Consider the following 18,630-nt stretch of genomic DNA (forward strand, 5'->3'; position numbering starts at 1 on the left):
TGGAGGACAGTCAAGGAGAAGTGTATGGGACAGGCGTAAGACCTTTTTCACCTCTCTGCACCCACCTCATGCTCAGTTTGTCCACCTGGCATGATAGTACTGTAAAAGCTGTAAGAGGCCAGTTTGGGGCTGGACTGTGTAAGCTGAGACCCCTGAATTTTTTGCAGTTCATCTCTGCTGCTGGCACCCACAGCCCCTGTGCTGTCCTGCCCACCTCCGCTGTATCCCCATCCCACTCACTATCCTGCAGCCGAGGTTTGAGCCAAGGCCAGACCATCCTGCACCCGAAGGGCATCTTTGCAAAGCCACCGTGATCCAGGACAGGGAGCTGCCCTGGGGCCAAAACCTCCAAGCCACGAGCACAGCCTTGCCAATAGCAAAAACTGCTTTTCCAGCTCAGGAAAATGCTCCCTCCGTGGCACAGGAGGAGAAACTTGGGCTTCTTATGTAAAATAAGTCTGTCGGTACAGTGGAAGCGCCCCGTTTTCTAGTGGGAAGCACACATTCCCACAGAACACAAGCACACCACAAAGTGGGCTAACACATGCCCTTTGCAGTCTGCATGGGCTTAAAACGAGCATGCTCAGCACCAGTTACACAATAGAAAGGGCTCAGGTACTCTCTGGCTGCAAATACATTTGATACACTGAAAGGGTTGCGGGAGCGTATCAGACAAAGTTCCTTACTTTGCTCAGGCAGCCTATCAAATATTTAACGGGCTGCCATAGGCAATTACATTAGAGGAGATAGTTAAACACCCCCTACCCTAGGGCACCCCCCTGCAATGTAAATCAAACAAATTGGACTCTTTTCACAATTGACACACACGATTTTACTTACTGTAAATAATTTAGTATTAAAAAGTCGAGCTACACTTTGCCCCATCTGGATTTTCTTTTCTCTTGCTCTCTCTCCTGCTCCGTCGAGTTGAGCAGCATGGACTCCGGGCTCCTAATGCAATAGATGGAGTGAAGGAATTTTGCTGCCTGGGTGAGCTGTTAAAAGATTCCCATTTCCTAATGGAAGAAACCACACTCAGGAAACTTGTGAAGTTGCCCATTTAAAACAGAGATGTTCCCTGCCAGCTAACAGGGGATGGGAAAAATCCCTCTCTCCGGAAGGAGTTTAGTCTATTCCTGGTTGGCATCTCCTGGGGTCATAGCAATCTCCTATAAAAGTTGGCTGAATGGTTGCATTTTTTAATTAAAAGCTATCTTTCACGATTAGGCTCAGCGGGGTTTTAATAAAGATTTTTACAAGCTGGCTTGCAGCATTGGCCTGCATGGATAGTCTTTCTCTTACACCTAGAGTGCTAGACCTGTGCATTAAAATACACTTGTGGTATTCAGGCTAAGGAACTGCTCTCATCGTCCTCAGGAGCTATTTCTGTACTCCTCTTCCAGCCTCCAGAAAAAGAGGCATTTTGAAAGCATAGGATTTTGAACCGTGACTTGATGTCATTTTCTAATTCCAGCACAGAGTTCGGACTCTGTTGAGTCTTGTGTGACACCACTATTTGCAGAGAGTAGCACGGGGCTGTCGTGGCTGTGTTTTTGATCTCACATCAAGCTGGAATCAGCAGAAGCACCCTCCGAGCTTCTCCCCGAGGAGAAATGTTCTCCTCGATGCCATGAGCCTCTCTCAGAAAACACATAGATTATAGAGTTTAGTGCATCTGTTAAAAAGCACTTGGGGCTTGATTTTCTGTTCCTGCACTCAAACAGGCGATTTAAACCATCGCTCGATCACAGTGTATGAACCTCTGGCAGGTAGGGCCACTTACACATTTTCTGACAAAGCAAATTTTCATCAGAAAATGTAAATTCCAATGAGATTGAAACATTTAATCCCCAAACATCTTAATTTTGATGGATGGATCCTCCCCAGGGTTTCCACAGATGGCGGTGGGCTGTGTCAGAGCTGTCAAGCTGCCAAGCGGGGCAGAGGGGATGGGCTAACAGGACTGGTGGCCCTGGGCCAGCGAGGATGCTGCCAGAGGCTGGGCAGAGCCACAGGCAGGGACCAGGACGGCTGCAGGTAGCAAGAACTATTGGCTATTTGGGGCTGAAATGAAGTATAAATCTAAAATTTCCAGTGCACTAGAAATTCACCATTTTTGGCTACTTCCACCTGCTCAGTTCCTGGGAAGGACCACAAGGAGAGGGGAGCAGGGGAGAAGGTTCTCCTTTCCTGTCACACTGTCCTGGTGGGTGGACCACCCTCCATGCACTGTTCTCCCGATCTCTACATCACCCCACACACAATTTTCTAGGGGCGGTCCCTCCAGTCCATACATACAGGTGGGCAGCTGTCCCCTAATGTCTCTTCTCATGCTTTGGGGTGACACCCACCCCAGGCTGCCCATCGGCATTGTCACCTTTACCTGCCTGCTGCTGGAACATGTGTCTGAGCTGGCACAGACTGAGCCTGGGACAGCCAAGCCAGAGTTCCGCTGATGAGAAGAAAGTGGCAGCGGTCACCTGGGGACAGGGTCATTTCCAGCCAACAGAGCTGTCCGCTTGGGAAGGGCCCCTGTGCCACATCGCCCTGCAGAAAGCCATGTCCCTTTTCCACCCGATCCTCTCCTGGAAACCTGGAAAGCCGTGTTGCCTCTGCTCTGTGTTAGTGTTACGTTGGAAGCTGTTAATCGCTGCCAGCAGGTTTAATTGGTAGCTAGAACACACAGACCCCATTAAAGCCCACGAGGGTGCCAAGGGCTCTCATTCAGGCACAAATGAAGGAGCAATCAAACCCACTTAGGTAATAAAAACAGCTGGAGTCTGGAGGCAACTGCCTGAGGCACCAAACCACATGGCAGGCAGGACAATCCTCTAAAAAGTCTGCATTGAGTTGTCATTTGATTGAAAAACGTAGGGATTAGGTGGAGTGTTGCAAGATTTCATTGGTGAGAGACAGGAAGCCAGACAGAAACTATGGGTCATCTTCAAAAGGCAACAGACAGATGGAGTTTCTTGAGCATACACGTTGCTGGTGAGAGTCTCCAAGATTAGTTTCCAGTGGGAACGACAAATGAGAGCATCTGATGTAGATGTCATGATACCCACAATATCGACAATATCCCTGGCCCTTTTTGCCAATTTTTTGTGCCACAGCAGATAACCACCACATCTGTACATCACAAAGAGCAACAAAAAGTCAAAGGGCTTTCTGGCTTTTCATTTCTGTGTAGGGATTTATCTCAGAAAGGATTCCCAAAGCCAACTCTTAGTGTGCCAGCTCTTGGCCTGGAAGGTGGCCTCCCTCCAGAAGGAGTTTGTTTCCAAATAATTGAGATCATAAGGCTCTTTATTCAGTGTGTTTATTCGGTCTTTGATCCTGACTCTCCTATCTTTTATCCTTATCCTGGTGAAATACCTCCTGCTTTACAGGAGTTACTGTTACAGATGGATAAGAGAGGGGAATCTGGACTGTTGCATCTATGGAGTGATCAGGGGGTAAACCTAGTATATACACGAGGAGACTACAGTGAGTATTGGAAGCTGCCCCACATTACTCAAGAAAGCCATAGCTGAGCATTAGCAATCACCTGAAAGTTTGGGCCGTTCCTTGCAAAGTAGATTATAAAGATTCAGAAGTGCAAAGGGCTAAAGAAACAACCAGTACACAGTTGCTGTGAAAGTAATTTAGATGTTAGTCATTATTGCTGCTGTAGAAAATTACCCTCTTATTTGGTGCTTTGCTTTGGTTTTGAACACCCTGGTTGTAAGATGCCTGTTTTTCCCAAGCCAGGAGGAACCTGGTAACACCTGAACATACTGAGAGGCTTTGGCACAGCTCATATGGAGGGCACCTGCTCTTTTCACTGCTGGGGTCAGCCCACAAATCCATGCAGGAGCTGGTAGGAGGAGAGGTTCATCCATGGAACAGAGCAGGGAGGGGGTTCCTGCTGTCACCGTGGTGCCCCACTGTGTCCCTACCTGTGTTACACGTGTCTGTCACTGCTAGTGTGTGCAGATATGTGCTTGGGGATCCTACCCTGAGTAGCTCTTGCTCAAAACGTTCATTGCCAAGACAAAGCAAGTCCAGGGCAAGATGCTCAGGGGTGTGATGAAGAGACACTCAAAGGGTGGAGGCTTGACTGTTTGGAGAAGAGATCTGCTGAAAAGGGGAATGAAAAGCAGGGAACACCATCTGTTTATTATCTGTCTTTCCTAGATGAACACCCAAGATCCAAGGCTAGTTGAGTCTTTGAGCTGGCCTGGGACAGTGGTTCTGCTGCTCCAGCAATTGTTTCAGTGGTTGCAAGTGTGGAAAATGAGATGAGAAATGGCTTAATGCACAGGAAAATGTATTTCTGCACTTCCTGCTGAGCTCACTAGCTTTGTGCTGTCCATGGAGCTTCATGGGGTCCTGAGCTTCCTGGAGGTGTGTAAACCCAGGTGCTGAGTCCCTTAAAGAGGAGATTCGCATCTGACTTCTCCAGCTGACTCTTTGAGCGACGTGCAGAAGAGGAACATGCCCAGGTGTATTCCCAGTCCCCAACCTCCTGGGCACATTCTGGGGCAGAGTCTGGAGTCAGTTCCTTGCCGCAAAAAGCAGCTCAGGACAAGGTTTGCTTCCTTCAGCACAGTTAAATCCTGGGTTAGGGACTGAACTGCTCTCTCCAGCCTTCCTTCTCTGAGCTGCTGAAATGCAGAGAGTGAGGAGAAAGAAGACAGAGAGGTTTCCAAGAAGAGCCGAGAAAAAGAAATTATGAAATACCCTGACAAAAGCTTGTGGCTGTCACAAGAGAGTTAGCAAATCCAGGAGCTGTAAGCTGAAGGGGAAAGAAAGTGCCTGGGCCCACTGCAGAGCACCCAAGGGGGACAATTCCCCTTTGCAGTAATTCTCCCTGAGTCTCCATGTACAGAAAGCTTCCAGGGAACCTCTCTGGCAGCCGCTCTCCTCTGCCCATCACCTGATGCTGTAATCTCTCCACAAGCAGCAGAGGGGAGACCATGACTCAGAGAGCTGCGCTGAGAGCAAGCAGGAGGGGAAGAGGCTTTGGAGCTCCTGCCTGCTCTTGCCTGCGGATAGTCAGAGCATCAGCACTTTGGCAGGCCACACTGCTGGGCCTGGTGGCCTCTGGCACATGTAGGACACTTCAATGAACCGGACAATCTTTCTGGACCATGGTGTGTAGGGGCTGCCATAGACCCTCTCCCATCTCTCAGGCCACGCAGGACAGGGCTTTCCTGGCAGCATCATTGTGCTGATGCAGTTCTTCCCCCAGGCAGACTACTCCAGAGTCAGGATTCATCCCCCTGTGGCCTCTCTTCCGCCCCTCTGTGCCAGCAATGTGCTACAAGGGTCTAATTTATGGACCTTCTCTCTGCAGAAGCATCATTGCTGTGCCTGAATCTGGGTAGCAACACACATGGTGATGGTTGCCTTCGAGTCTCATGTCACTGGATATGAGCTTTCCTCATGCATGTCCAGACCCAAAGAACCATCTTTTGGGGGCCACTTCAGCCCCTCAGGCAACACTGCGATTAGGTAAGAATTTTCCTTTCCGTGTGACACTTGTTGACTTTGTTTGACCCAAGGTGTCCCCATGAGAAGGGACATCTCGGAGGATGCTGTGTGCAGACTCTGTAGAGAAGAGGGTGAGTGGGAGAGTGGCCAAGAAAATGTATACTAACCCTTTCTCCTGAAACACCTGCGCCACGTAAAGTCGTCCTTACACTCATTGCTGGGACTGGATTTTCTGAGCCGCATAAACACACACTGTTCCCTTGAGAAGGCATTTGCTCTGAGCATGACCAAGCACCCTCCTGTCCTCCATCAACCCCGTGGTCATCTCCCCCGTCTCCAGCAGGTGCTGGGGTTCCCCCTCCATCAGCCCCCCTGCTCTGGGCTGACAGTGCTGCTGCCTGTCACAGGAAGACTGTCAGGCTGGAGCGGTTGCAAAGAGACATACAGACAGACAGACATTAAGCCCATGGGACACTGCACGGGCAGGAGGATTTGGGTAATCAAGCCAGGTATCCTCGTTGGAAAAGGGAAAAAAAAAAAAAGTGGATGAAACTTCTTATTTCGTTGTTTTTATGGTTTTTAACCCAAGGAACTTTTTCCCTTCGGAAGAGGGAAGGGGGAGTCAGGAAGGCTTCTGCTCACATCAGGGCTAGAATCTGCTCTGCTCCCCGAATTCCCCCGTTCAAAGGCAGCCCAGAGCCGCGGGCAGGGACCCGACAGGGGGTTGGGCAGAGCCGGGGGGCGGGCAGGGAGCGGGGAGGGCTGGACAGGAGCCGGGCAGGGGGCTCGTCAGGGCGGGCAGAGCCGGGCAGGAGGATGCAGCCGGGGAGCACCACCGGCCGTGGCCGGGCCGTACCGTTCCGTGCCGAGCCGCGGGGCTGCTCGACGGCGGCGACCCGGGGCAGGAGAGGGGCCCGGCGGCCGCAGCACCGGCCCGGCACCGCTCACCTTCCCCCGCCGCCGCTGCGAGCTGCAAGGAGGCCGGAACGATACCCCCGCATCCCCTCGACGGGACGGGGGGACCGGTAGAGCGGCGCAGCGGTGGGGACCCCGGGGCTGCACAGTACCGGGGAGTGGGGGGGGCCGAGCCCCAGTTTGGGGGATACAACCGGAGAGGGGGGGTGAGCTCACTGCCCGGGGGCGGGCGGTGGGAGGTTCCTCCCGCGACCCGTCCAATGAGCGGGCGGGGGGGCGGGGGGGCCGGGCTATAATGCCATTGATACCGGGCGGTGGAAACAGACAATACCGCGCCCCCGGAGCCGGGCTGCCCGGAGCGCCCCTGCCCCGTTCCTCTCCCACCATGATGTCCATGAACAGCAAGCAGGCGTTCAGCATGCACCCCATCCTGCACGAGCCCAAGTACCCCCACCTGCACACCAGCTCCGAAGCCATCCGCAGAGCCTGCCTGCCCGCCCCCCAGGTAAGCCGCACCTCGGCGGGGCTCCGCGCTCCCCCCGGGATGGGTTTCGGGGGTCCACCCTGCTCTGCGCTCTCCCCAACTTACTTTCTGTCTGGGTTTGAGGTTTTGGGAGGTCACAGCCCTCCCGCAGCGCCGTCGGTCCGGCGGGCTGGGGGCTGTCCCTGTCGCCGAGGGTGCTCGGAGCTGGGAGAGGGAAAGCGGGGGAAGAACAGGGGTCCCCGTCCCTGGCTGGGGGGGAACAGCCGTCCTGCCCGCTGCCGTCCGGCGGATCAGGGGCTCTGCGGGACTCCCGGCGGCTCCCTGCCCTGCTGCCGCTGCTCTCTTTTTTGGGAAGGTGATCCCGGGGGGACGGATGGATGCCTGACACCCTGCTCCTGGTCCTTTTATTTAGGGGGAAAGGGGGGAGCGGGTTGAACTCCGTTCATCTTACCTGTCCCAGGCACTGTTGGAGGGGCAGAGCAGAATCTCTGTAACACTGCCTTCCTTTTAATCCTCTTCCACTTTTCTGGTTTGTTTTTGCTCCCACTTCTATTCCACCCCCCTTCCCCCTGGCCCCATCCAGATCCAGGGTAACATTTTTGCGGGCTTTGATGAGACCTTGCTGCGGGGTGCTGAGGCTCTGGCCGCTGTGGATATAGTATCGCAGAAAACCCACCCCTTCAAGCCAGATGCCACCTACCACACCATGAGCAGCGTGTCCTGCACTCCTACCTCATCCTCCGTCCACCTGCACCACCCGTCCGTGCTGACCACTCACCACCCCCATCACCACCACCACCAGCCCTCCCAGGGCCTGGATGGCGAGCTGCTGGACCACCTCAACTCTGCCCTCCCGCTCGGAGGGGTGCCGGGCCCGGACGTGGGCTCCACACCTTCACACCCTCACTCCCACATGTCGGCCATCAACCACATGGCCCACCACTCCCAGCCTATGAACATGTCCCACCCCCATGGCCTCGCTTCCCACGCTGTCATCTCCGGCCCCGAGACGGAGACGGACCCCCGGGAGCTGGAGTCCTTCGCCGAGCGGTTCAAGCAGCGGAGGATCAAGCTGGGGGTGACCCAGGCAGACGTGGGCTCCGCGTTGGCCAACTTGAAGATCCCCGGGGTGGGCTGCCTTAGCCAAAGCACAATCTGCAGGTTTGAGTCCCTCACCTTGTCCCACAACAACATGGTGGCCCTCAAGCCCATCCTAGAAGCGTGGCTGGAGGAGGCCGAGAGGGCTCAGAGGGAGAAAATGACCAAACCAGAGATCTACACAGGGGGTGACAAGAAACGCAAGCGCACCTCCATCGCTGCCCCTGAAAAGCGCTCACTGGAGGCTTATTTTGCCGTGCAGCCGCGGCCTTCCTCAGAGAAAATCGCTGCCATCGCTGAGAAGTTAGACTTGAAGAAGAACGTGGTGCGGGTCTGGTTTTGCAATCAGAGACAGAAGCAGAAAAGGATGAAATTTTCTGCCACCTACTGAAGAAGGAGCTGGGAGGGTGGTGGGGGGAGTGCCTGTTCCCCCAGCTGACCTGCCACAGCCCTGGCCCCCAGCCCCTCCAAAATGGACAGGGTTTGGGGTCGTTGGCTTTTTTTTGTGTGTGTGTTTTAACAAAAAAAAATGGAAAGAAAAAAAAAAAATAAGAAAAAGAAACCTAAAAAGGGGAAACCTGCCCAAAACGAAGCAAGCAGTTTGGTGCCTGCTCCTCACCCACGGGCAAAGCGGCCCTGCTGTTATGACTGATACAGACTGCTTTTGTAGATAAAACTGGAAAAAAAAAAGATGGAGAAAAATGAAAAGACAAAATGAAAGGCCGAGGGGGAGTTGCGGGGTGCCCGGAGTCAGGGCAGCGGCAGCAAGAGCCTGGCGGGTCTTTGTTGCAGCTCCTCACCCCTTCCCGGCTTGGCTGGGCAGGTGGGGGCTGTGGCGCCACTCTCTCCTTGGTACCTGATCCTCTTGTCTCCAAAAATTAGAAATAAAAATTAAACAAACAAGAAAGCAAGCCAGCTCGAAGCTGCCCTGGATGGCTGTAAATACAGAGGTGCTGGTCTGTTCTCCCCGCGCTCGCTGCCAGGGTCCCTACGCACACACATGCACACACACGCACTTGCATGGTTTTGTTCGCTCTCCCCCGTCCCCAGCAAACCCATCGCATTTTTGCAATAACCTTTCTGTTTCTACCTCATCGGCTAAATTTAAAAAAAAATAAAAAAATAAAAAAAAAAAAGAGGAGAAAATTATTTAAAAAAAGATAAAATAATAATAATTAAAAAAAAAAAAGAAAGAAAAGAATTGGCGCGTCCCTGGAGTCGCGGTTTGTTCGGGGAAAACGGAGATTTATTTTGCTTTGGTTTCACTCCAACTGTTTGCTATCCGTATTATTTCACTGTAAAAAATCCTACGCTTCGACAATCATGTCATTCGGGCTCACAGGAGCGGCGGGACCGGCCTGGGGCCGCGGGGGTGCCCGAGCATCCCGCCCCAGCGCCCTGCGGGGGCAGCCGCCTTTGCAAATAGTGAACTCTGCACTTTCTAAGGCAAGAATACTTTTTTTTTTTTTTAAATTATTTTTTTTGCTTTGCATATTTAATAGAGAAATTTACCTTCGTTTCCTTTTTTTTTTTTTTTTTTTAATTAAACGATACTTCGTTTCGCTGTGTGTGTGCTGAACGAAATTTGGTGTCTGTGTACGCTGCAGCATTTCAAAAATAAATCATGCACGTTTTACCTCACCCTCCTGCCTCCTGCAGTTACTGGGGCCACCGGGCACGGCTCCAGGGACCCCTCCGGTCCGGGGTCCCCCTCTCCCGGGGCGGTTCCAGACCATCCCCGCCGGTTCCCGTCGGGGTGGGGGACTCGGCCCTTCCTCTTCCGTGGGGAAAGAAACGAAATTCAACTAAAGGCAACGAAGTTCCGGGCAGAGCTGCTCTACCCCACTCGGGACGCAGTGGGAGGTTCGCCCCGAGCGAGAGCACCATGTTTCGGCCACACCGGCGGTTCAAGCGGGGTCTGGAGCAGCAGGTTGCGGGGGTTTCTCCCTTTCCGCGCCCGGGACTAAACCAAACTCTGTGTATTTTGACGCCACACGTGTCGGACCCGGGGTGGGTTTTGCTTTGAAGCCCGGACCGTGCTCTCAGGGGCTAAATTCGTTGGCCGGGCTCGGGGGGAGCGCAGCCGCAGAGCCCCGGCTCTCTCGCAAACGACTGCGGGGACGGGATGTGCCCCTCGCCCCCCATTCCGCCTTCCCCGGGGGGCTTCCTACAGGCAGTCTCTGCCACCTCCCCGGCCCTGACGGAGCTGCCACTTGAGAAGGCTGAGACGGGATGTTTCAACGCTCGGCTCAGCTCATCCTTGAGTTTCATCTCCCGCAGCCGCTCGCATCGAAATCTCTCCCGAAACAAATTTAAGGTGTTCGGCAAGGCGGCGGGAGGGTGGGGGAGACGGTTCCCCGTGCTGTCCTCTCTGTCCCGGGGGGAGGAGTGGGTTTTGGTTTGCTTTGTTTTTCTATAACTTCTTCGGGGGGGGAAGAAACATCCAAACGCAGGGACCCGGGGGCAGCGGGGGTGCGGTGCTGCACCCCGATAACCGGGGCCCTGCAGCGAAACGGAGCTGCTCCCGAATCGGCGGATTTTACTGGGAAGAGGGGGTGGAATAAATAGACTGAAAAGAGAGGAAAATTGCGCAGAGACCGAAATAACTGTCGGAGGAGCCGCTTCGCCTGAGCTAGCGGGGCAGGTTCTTCGGTGACGGGCAGAGCCCTGCCTGCCCTGCCTGCCCTGCCTGCACCGTGGGACCGGGACCAGCACCGTGTCCCGGGCGGCGACGGCTCCCAGGGCGACCCGGCCCGGCCCCCCCGGCCCGCACATCTGCGACCGCACGGTTCTATTCCTGGGCTCTTCGCAAACCCCATGCCCGCCTTTGTTCCTTCGCTCCGTTCCTGTTTTTTCCATGAAGCGAAAAGCGCATTTTCATAAATAGACCTTGGCCAAGTGCTGGCGATGAAATTTTAATGAAGGCTGGATGCTGAGTGCTGCCCGGGGGGGCCTTGGAGAATCAGCTCCGCACAGCATTAGCAGGGCCCTGTTCGCTCTTCCCCCCGCTTTTCCCCAGCTCTCCCTCGCAGACATAACACACTCCGGTCTGCCGCTACTCCTGCCTCGCAGCGTCCCCCCGGGCCGCCCCCTCCTCAAAGCAGAGACCCCGAGCCCTGCCCGGGGTGCAGCAATAGGTGGCAGGGTCCCTGCACCGGGCAGGGGTCGGTGCCCTGTGCCAGCGTCTTGCAGGTCCCGTTCTGCCTCCGCTTTTAAAAAAAAGTTTGCAAAGACAAGCGATGCAATATTTATCACCCTCGATCATAAAAAGGCGAGTCGGTATTTCCCAGGCACAAATGCAAAGCGCTGGGCTCAGGAGCTGGAGCGGGGCTGGGCCACCCGGGGCTCCTCCGCAGGCGGGGGGCAAAGCCCCGGTCCCCCGATGGCGCTGCCAGCCGCCAGGTAAGGGGGGACGGGGAGATCCGGCTGGGGACTAGAGCAGAGGATGGGGCAGCCCTGGACAATTAGCTGCTGGAGCCATGGCCAGCGGCTCCGGGGGCTGGGAAGCGGGGGCAGTGGCTCTGGGAGCGGTGATGAGGCCTGATGAACTCATCACACATGGGGGGCTGGGTGGGAGGGTGGCCTGGCGATTCACCTTGCTCCTGCTCCTGGGGATTCATCTTGCTCCTGCTCCTGCTTCATCAGCACCCGCTGTGCCCAGGTTGGGTGTGAGGCTCTGGAAGGCCCAAGGGGATGGTCCAGGAGGATGTTGGGAAGGGCCCCTTTTGCATCCCAGTCCCTGCTCCTGAATAGCTACCTCCTGGGCACAGGTCTGGGAAAAGCTGCTGGTCCTTCCCAGTAGAAGGTCTGGGGGCCATGACAGCTCAGCGACAGGTCCCAGCCTCGTCTTGCGTGTCGGTTTCTGTGCCCAGATCCTGCTACTGCTCACCAAGGTGCCATGGTTGGGGAACGGTTGGGGGGCTAGGCTGGTGAGGCGCTTCCCAGATGTCCCTCTTCTGGGGCAGCACATGTGGATCTTGCCCTGAGCACTCAGGCACAGGCTGGATACCTAAAGGGAACCCAAACCCCTCCAAATTCGGCCTCTGCAGTGCATTTTGCACAGACTGATGTTGGAGGAAAGTGCTGGACAAGGAAAACAGGCAGAGCTTCAGAAAATGGAAAAGAAATACACACACAGAGGTGTCATGGGCACATGCACACTCCCTGTTCCTGGAGTGCAAAAGACATCCCCAAACCATGACCCTACAGCCAAAATAGGAATATTGATTGGACTGGATATTCAGCTCTCACCATTTCTTTTTTTCATTTGAGGTTTGATATATGAGCTAGTCTTGAGATTTATCAAAGCTGTCACTTTGGCAGCAGGTCCACCTCTAAGGTTACCTGCTCACCCACCACTGATGCTGGCCCAGAGCTCAATGAGGAGGTGACAGCCACCCTAGGGGACTTGGTTTCTAATCTACCTCCACGCTGGTGGAATGGATGGGGTGGGCCAGGTCCTCTCCCTTCCCCCAATACTCCAGCCAGGAGATTATTCATCCTGGCAATTCTAAAGCATCACACATAGCTAATTCAGCAGGGACTTGAGCCTTGCTGCAGATGCACTTGGGATTTTCAAAGCAGGGGTGCACAGGTGAGTGTAAACCTCTAAGGCTCCAGTTGTGGTCAATGAAGAGGAACCAAGGAGTCTACAGTGCAATTCTAACATCAATTTCTGAAGCGGGGCGGGTGAATCGTACTCTAGAGGCATCTTACTTTCCCTAAAGACTGTAAAGATGTTGAACGACCTGCTCAGATGGAGACGTGTATAAATGGGGATGTGGCAGCTTAGCAGAGATGAGTCCTAGCCCTGGTGCTGCAAAACTTCCCTGAGAAAAGTTGCCCACCAGTTCTGGGCTGCTGAAGCTCTCAGACATCGGTTCTTGGAGCTCTGCCCAGTGAGCCCCGGGAGCTGGTGTGTGACCCTGTTACAATACAGTGCTTACTTCCAAGCTGTTTAGCTCCATGCCATGCTCTTGTATACATGTATATATATTTTTTCTGCTACAAAAGCCAAGACTCTCCAAGAATTTGGGCATCTAAGCCCTTAAGCATATAGACAAATGATCCCGGCCAGTGTATCCTTGCCACCACCCACCAAAGTGCGCAGGAATATGATTTAAGTCACCCATGCTCTGCCGAACTGAGTCTTGTCACTCCAGGCAAATGCAGACGTGTTTGTAGAAGTCTTGGGGTGATGCACTGTTCCTCCTTTATGTTTTAGAATACAGTAATTTAGGATGGAGTATGGCTGTAATATTGCACCAGATCCCTTTTGCTCCACTTCGTTTCACAGGCATAGGGGTCAATTGCAACTCCCAAACTGCAGGCTGACAGTAAATGGTGCCAGCATAGCTCTTGTGTCAGCACCAAATCACAGGGCCAAGGCACTCACTTCCCCACTGGGAAGAGAAACAAGGCAAAGAAGGTGGTTGATAACTGGATTGTCTGGGGACCATCAGTGAGTCCCATCTCTCCACTCATGGAGCTTGCAGCTCTAGTCCTCATGCAGAGATTTAAAGGATGTGGCCACCACCACCAGCCATCCCCAGCAACAGCAAACAGGCATTACCTGACCCCAGAGGAATAACCCCTGACTGCACATGTGTCACTGCAACCAGCCCATAAAACAGAGGAGGGATACGTGCACCCCTTTGTTCAAATATTGCCAGCACGTCACAGCTTTGCACTCAGCTTTGGGTCTGGAGGAGAGAAAATGCTCCATGTTCTTTAAAAGATTCCTGCCTTTGAAAGCCGTACAGGTAAAGGGTGCCCCTGCTGACGGACTCTCTTCTATTATTCTATGTGTTTTAGTGCACTGCAGAGCAGATGTATTTTTAAAGAGGCCAGTGCTTGAAGTAGGTTCTGTTCCACTACAGGGGAAAAAGGAGTAAAGCAGTAATTACAGCCTTCGTAGACACCCGAGCAGAGAAGAGGACAGTCGGGCTTGAGGGAGAACACAGAAAGAAGGCTGGCAATTAGCTGTCTTTGGAAAAAGGTTGGGAAACGGGGCAGGGTACTGCACAGAGCAAAGCCCATGGTGGACTGCAGGGTAGGAGAGGAGGCAGGACAATTATCTCCATCCCCAACAGATCAGTTGCTCTTCACAAGTAACAAGTCCCGTGTCCAGCCATAGGTTTCTCACCTGTGCTCTTTGCTCTCTGCTACCAAACCCTTCACCCAGCTTGTGGAAGTTGCTGGGGATTTTGGTTGAGCAGGGAGTGCAGGATCAGGTCCCTCTGTTGTATGTTCCCACCAGAGCTCATCTATGCCAGGTGAGGAAAGGTCTTTCTGTGCTGTTGGATCAGGTCAGGGTATAGAGGCAGGGCTAAATCTGGTGACCTGTTCTGAGGAGAAGATGAAACATCTCAACGGGCCAAGGAGATACACAGGGGAAGCCTGGAGGGAGCTCATGGTGTGGGGGAAAGCTAAGATTGAGAGGCTGGGCTGTGTTACTGTAGGCTGACACTCAAATGTACATCAATATTCACAGACCTCAACTTTTGGTCCCTCATATCACATTCTGCACTGCAGAAATTGGGTCATTTTCCACTCACTCGGTCTGGTCAGAAGAGGGTAGGAGCTTCAGAAAGCAACAGAAAAAGCTGGTTGGCACACACCCTTGAGATATCTCCCACTCTGCATTTCCAAGGACCAAACTCTGAGTTTCCTCCTCTTGCTACCAAAATTAAGAGCTGGAGTGCTCAATCTGCCTGCAGTATGAGCAGTTTTAACACTTGACTGTAGTGTGCAAAAATAGAGCTCCATCTTCCACACACTCATCTCAGTGTCAATAAGGAATCCTAGGAAAGCTATAACTGGTGTTTGGTTTGTTTGATTGGTTTTGTTTTGTTTGTTTTCCTTTTGTTGTTGTTGTTGTTGTTGTTGGTTGTGGTGTGGGGTTTTGTTTGTTTGTTTTTGTTAAAGAAATACTTCCAGAAATTTAATCTGGTGCTTTTCCCATGCAAAGACCGAGGTCTTGATCTCACCTCACCTTGATCTCAACCCTCACCTACAGGAACAGCCCTCTGCTTACCAGCAGTCCTACTGAAGTCCTGTGGGAACAGTCCCTCATTTTTAGCCATAAGCTCTAAGGAAGGGCTGTGAGATTTGGCTTTGGATCATTGGGTAGATCAGAAAGTAAAGAAGCTCACAGGGGATTTCAGAAGCTTTGGCATCCTGGAGACGGAGACATCAGAGACAAAATCTATATTTCATCTGCAGCATCTTACCAACATTTCCAGCACCTATAGGAAGATAAGAGCTCTCTGAGAAATACAAAAATGTCCCATCCAGGACTCTCAATCTTGATCATAGAATCATAGAATAGAATCACAGAATCATTTTGGTTGGAAAAGACTTTTAAGATTATGGAGTCCAACCATTAACCCAATGCTGCACAGTCCAACTCTAAAACACATCCCCAAGGACCTAATCTATGCGGTTTTTAAACCCTTCCAGGGATGGTGACTCCACTGCTCCCTGGGCAGCCTGTTCCAATGCCTGACAACCCTTTCCATGAGTTTGTTTTTCCTATTATCCAGTCTAAACCTTCGCTGCCCTCTCACATGTGGTCCAGCCAACTTGCTATAACACCAGGGATCTTGACTGGCACATCCCATGGGAAATGGTGGCAGCATGTCCCAGGCTGAGCACAGCTCCTGTCGTGTTGTGGTCTGTGGCAGCTGAGCCAAGAGGGGAGGCAGTGTTTCCCTCTCAAATCCACCCAAACTTCCTGGTGTGGGGGATACTCACATTTGGGGGGTTTCACGTCTGCTGTGAGGACCATTTGCTCCTTCAGAAGGACCCTTGAGCGCAGACCTGCTCACACCTCCCTGCACAGAGGGAGCAGATGCTGGACAAGGCCAGTCGCTGCTCTGGTCCCCCACCTCCTGCAGCAGAACCTAAGCTAGTCCTCAAACCAGGACCGACTCAACAGCAGAGACTCACCAAGGGAGTCCCAGGCTCCAGTCCCTCCCATTAGAGACCCAAATCTCCCCGCAGGGAGCTGGGGTGGCAGTACAGCCTTCCCTGTGCAGAATAACGGCTTCTGATGGCTCTTCCCGGAGATGCAAATTGTCATTGCCCAGGTTTCTCGCTCGCAGGCTCCGCTCAGCATCTCTTATGTAGTGTTTCAGCATGATACATCTCTCCTGCAGCCAGTGTATGGGAGAGCTCACTACCTCCGGGTTCTCGCATGGATTTTTTCTTACCCTGGCTGTGCTGTTTGGTTCAGATCTAAGTGAGCTTTTCAAGCGTGCTGCCTGTATGTCTTTATTAAAAGACACAGCTTAAGGAGGGGGGCTGAGGGGAACGGATCAGCTCTAGATGCACTCCATAGCCAAAACCATGGGAATCTTCTGCTCTACAACTGTTCACAGCCCCCAACAGCTGCGCAGTACTGCCAGCCGGAGCAGCAGGACACGGGGTCAGTTCTCTGGCCCATGACTAATTCATCATCACGAAGTGCAGCCCCTCTGCTTGTTACCTTTGTGCTGCTGTCTTCTCTGGTGTAAAGGCAGGTGGACAGACAGGGACATGTCCCTGAGGGGTGTGAACCAGCCGGGGGAGCAAGGGGGTGATGGGCAAGCTGATCGAGATGCTGAGTTGTGTTCCCCATGGCTCATGGAGGAGCCCAGCTCTGTTGGTATGACGAGTGGTCAGTCTATTCATGATACCAGCTTATGAGGCATAGATTTCTCTTGGGAAATGTTGTGCCTTGAGTCAAATTTTATTCTCAGCTACCTTGAAATCGAGGTGACCATTTCAGGCAGTACTGACATTGCTGAAAGCCAAGTATCTGGGGGTCCCTCTGCCTGTCCCTGAGATGTGCAGATATCTCTGGAGCTCAGGGACCAGCACACAACGCTGCCTGGTCCCTGGGAGGAGGGAGTGAGCAGGATCCCAATGCCTGGGCATGGACCTCCGGCCTTGGCTTCTTGCAGAAGTTGCCAGGAGCTGTTAGTGACTGCAAGCAATCAGAAAAGCAGGCTTGCCTTTCACCAGAAAGCTGATGTTCCCTCAAAACAATACTGCTGCACCAGTCTGGAGGAGGACAGAGACTCAGACACAATTATGGACTCATCATCGTACATCGACCCTCAAGCCCTGCCCAAAGGCTCTTGACCTTCTGCCACTCCAAATCGACCCTGTAGTCCAGTTCAGACATAATGTTTTCCTTTGCTTCTTCTTTGGAAGAGTGCTGTTAAGCAGCTGCTATGCTCTGCACCAGAAGCAGCTGCATTAAGTGCTCCTCTTACTGGGGGAAGTGGCTGATTTTTGCCATGGTGGCTGCTCATCCCCCCTGTGAATGACTGGTTGTTGTAAGATACTAACTGAGCCAGCCACATGCTTCATAATGTCAATTGTAGTTCAGTGTTAATTATTTATGATAAAACTTCATAATGTGTTGTTAAATGGGCTGCAGGATATTTTGGTTAAATTAAGGAAACCTTAAAGCTCCCTCTGTAGGGCCTTGCTCTTTGTGCCTTGCTGAGAGCAAAGGTTCAATTAAAGCTTAGGCGTTGTGGCCTCTGCCTATGGCTTCCAATTATTGAAATCATGGGAGTGTGGACATCAATTCAATAGCTCAGCTTCATTGTTTTCAACAGTAAACTTCTAGATGAAGTGTTTACTAAGATGACCTCAAAGCCAGGCCTGCAGAGAGCCTGAAACACCAGTTGTGCTGCCTCCTGAGCTTGGTTTTACCCCATGCACACACCACATGGCCATGCAGCTGTGCTTCAGGGTGCCTGAGGACACTGCTGAGGGGACAGTGCTCTCATAGACCTTGCAGTGCCTTTGCATGGTCACATCTGGGCAGGCAAGTTGTCCTTGGTCTCCTATGTGGACTGGTCCAGCAGCCTGATCTCTGGCTGCTCTGACACCTTGTGGATGCAGGGAATTGAGCCAACCTGGCAGCAACACCCCTACTGCTGAAGAGAACTGGCCTCCAGGCCACTTGTCCTGTCCTTCTTGGGTCCTCCATCCATCTCCCCAGAGCCACCTCTGCCAAGCAAGGGAGTGGACACTCGTTCTACTTGTCCCTGTGAAGCTTGGATGCGTGCAGTGGCCCTTGCACAGAGGTGGGGATGGATCATGCTTCCACCAGCCCTGAGAAGCTACTTAATCGGTACACTTATTCATTAAAATCCTCAAGTGATCCGGAGTCCTTTTGAAGCAAAAGAGGCCAAGGTGTGTCCTCCTCTCACCACTCCATAGGTGAGGGGATGCTCTGTTGTCAAGCAGATCACAGGGGGCTTACTGAGCCCCAAGAGGGGACTTTATTCTGACTGTAAGGAAACTTGCAGAGAACAGGGAAACCAGACCTGTGATCAAAACCAGCACTCAGGGACCAGACCCTGTACTCAGGTGGCCACTCTTACACAGGCTTTACTTCAGTGCCTGCTTGCTTTAAATAAGGCTTGACTCTATTTCCAACCAGAGTGGACAAGAGCTCCAAAGAGGAAGGAGAGGTCCTGGGTGCCTGTGTCTCCTTTCTTCACAGTCTTGCTTTCCCAGAAGGATGAGGTTCACACCTTACACCGCTAAACAGCCCTGGACCAAAGCACATTGACTTGCATGGAGCGGGAGATAGCAGGCTGGGAAGGTCTGAGCATCGGCCATCTCTGCCAGGGCAACTCTTCTCGACCAGCACT

The 18,630-nt window shown here is 52.8% G+C and overlaps 1 protein-coding gene across 4 annotated transcripts in view; it reads left to right on the forward strand.

Moving 5' to 3' along the window:
- LOC309444297 (brain-specific homeobox/POU domain protein 3) overlaps positions 1 to 8,363 on the forward strand; it is a gene marked incomplete at both ends in the record, with an annotated part of 44,674 nt that extends 36,311 nt beyond the window's left edge. For 3 of the 4 annotated variants that reach the window (XM_082061994.1, XM_082061991.1, XM_082061992.1), the window contains one exon: positions 7,458 to 8,363. In XM_082061994.1, coding sequence (XP_081918120.1) covers positions 7,458 to 8,363 — 906 coding nt within the window. Of the gene's footprint in view, positions 1 to 6,775; positions 6,896 to 7,457 lie in introns of those variants that run through there. The other variant, XM_082061993.1, reaches the window with a different exon arrangement.
- Positions 8,364 to 18,630: the final 10,267 nt, after the last annotated feature.

Source organism: Streptopelia decaocto (genome assembly GCF_964273445.1).
Source record: "Streptopelia decaocto genome assembly, chromosome: 10".
Taxonomy (NCBI): domain Eukaryota; kingdom Metazoa; phylum Chordata; class Aves; order Columbiformes; family Columbidae; genus Streptopelia; species Streptopelia decaocto.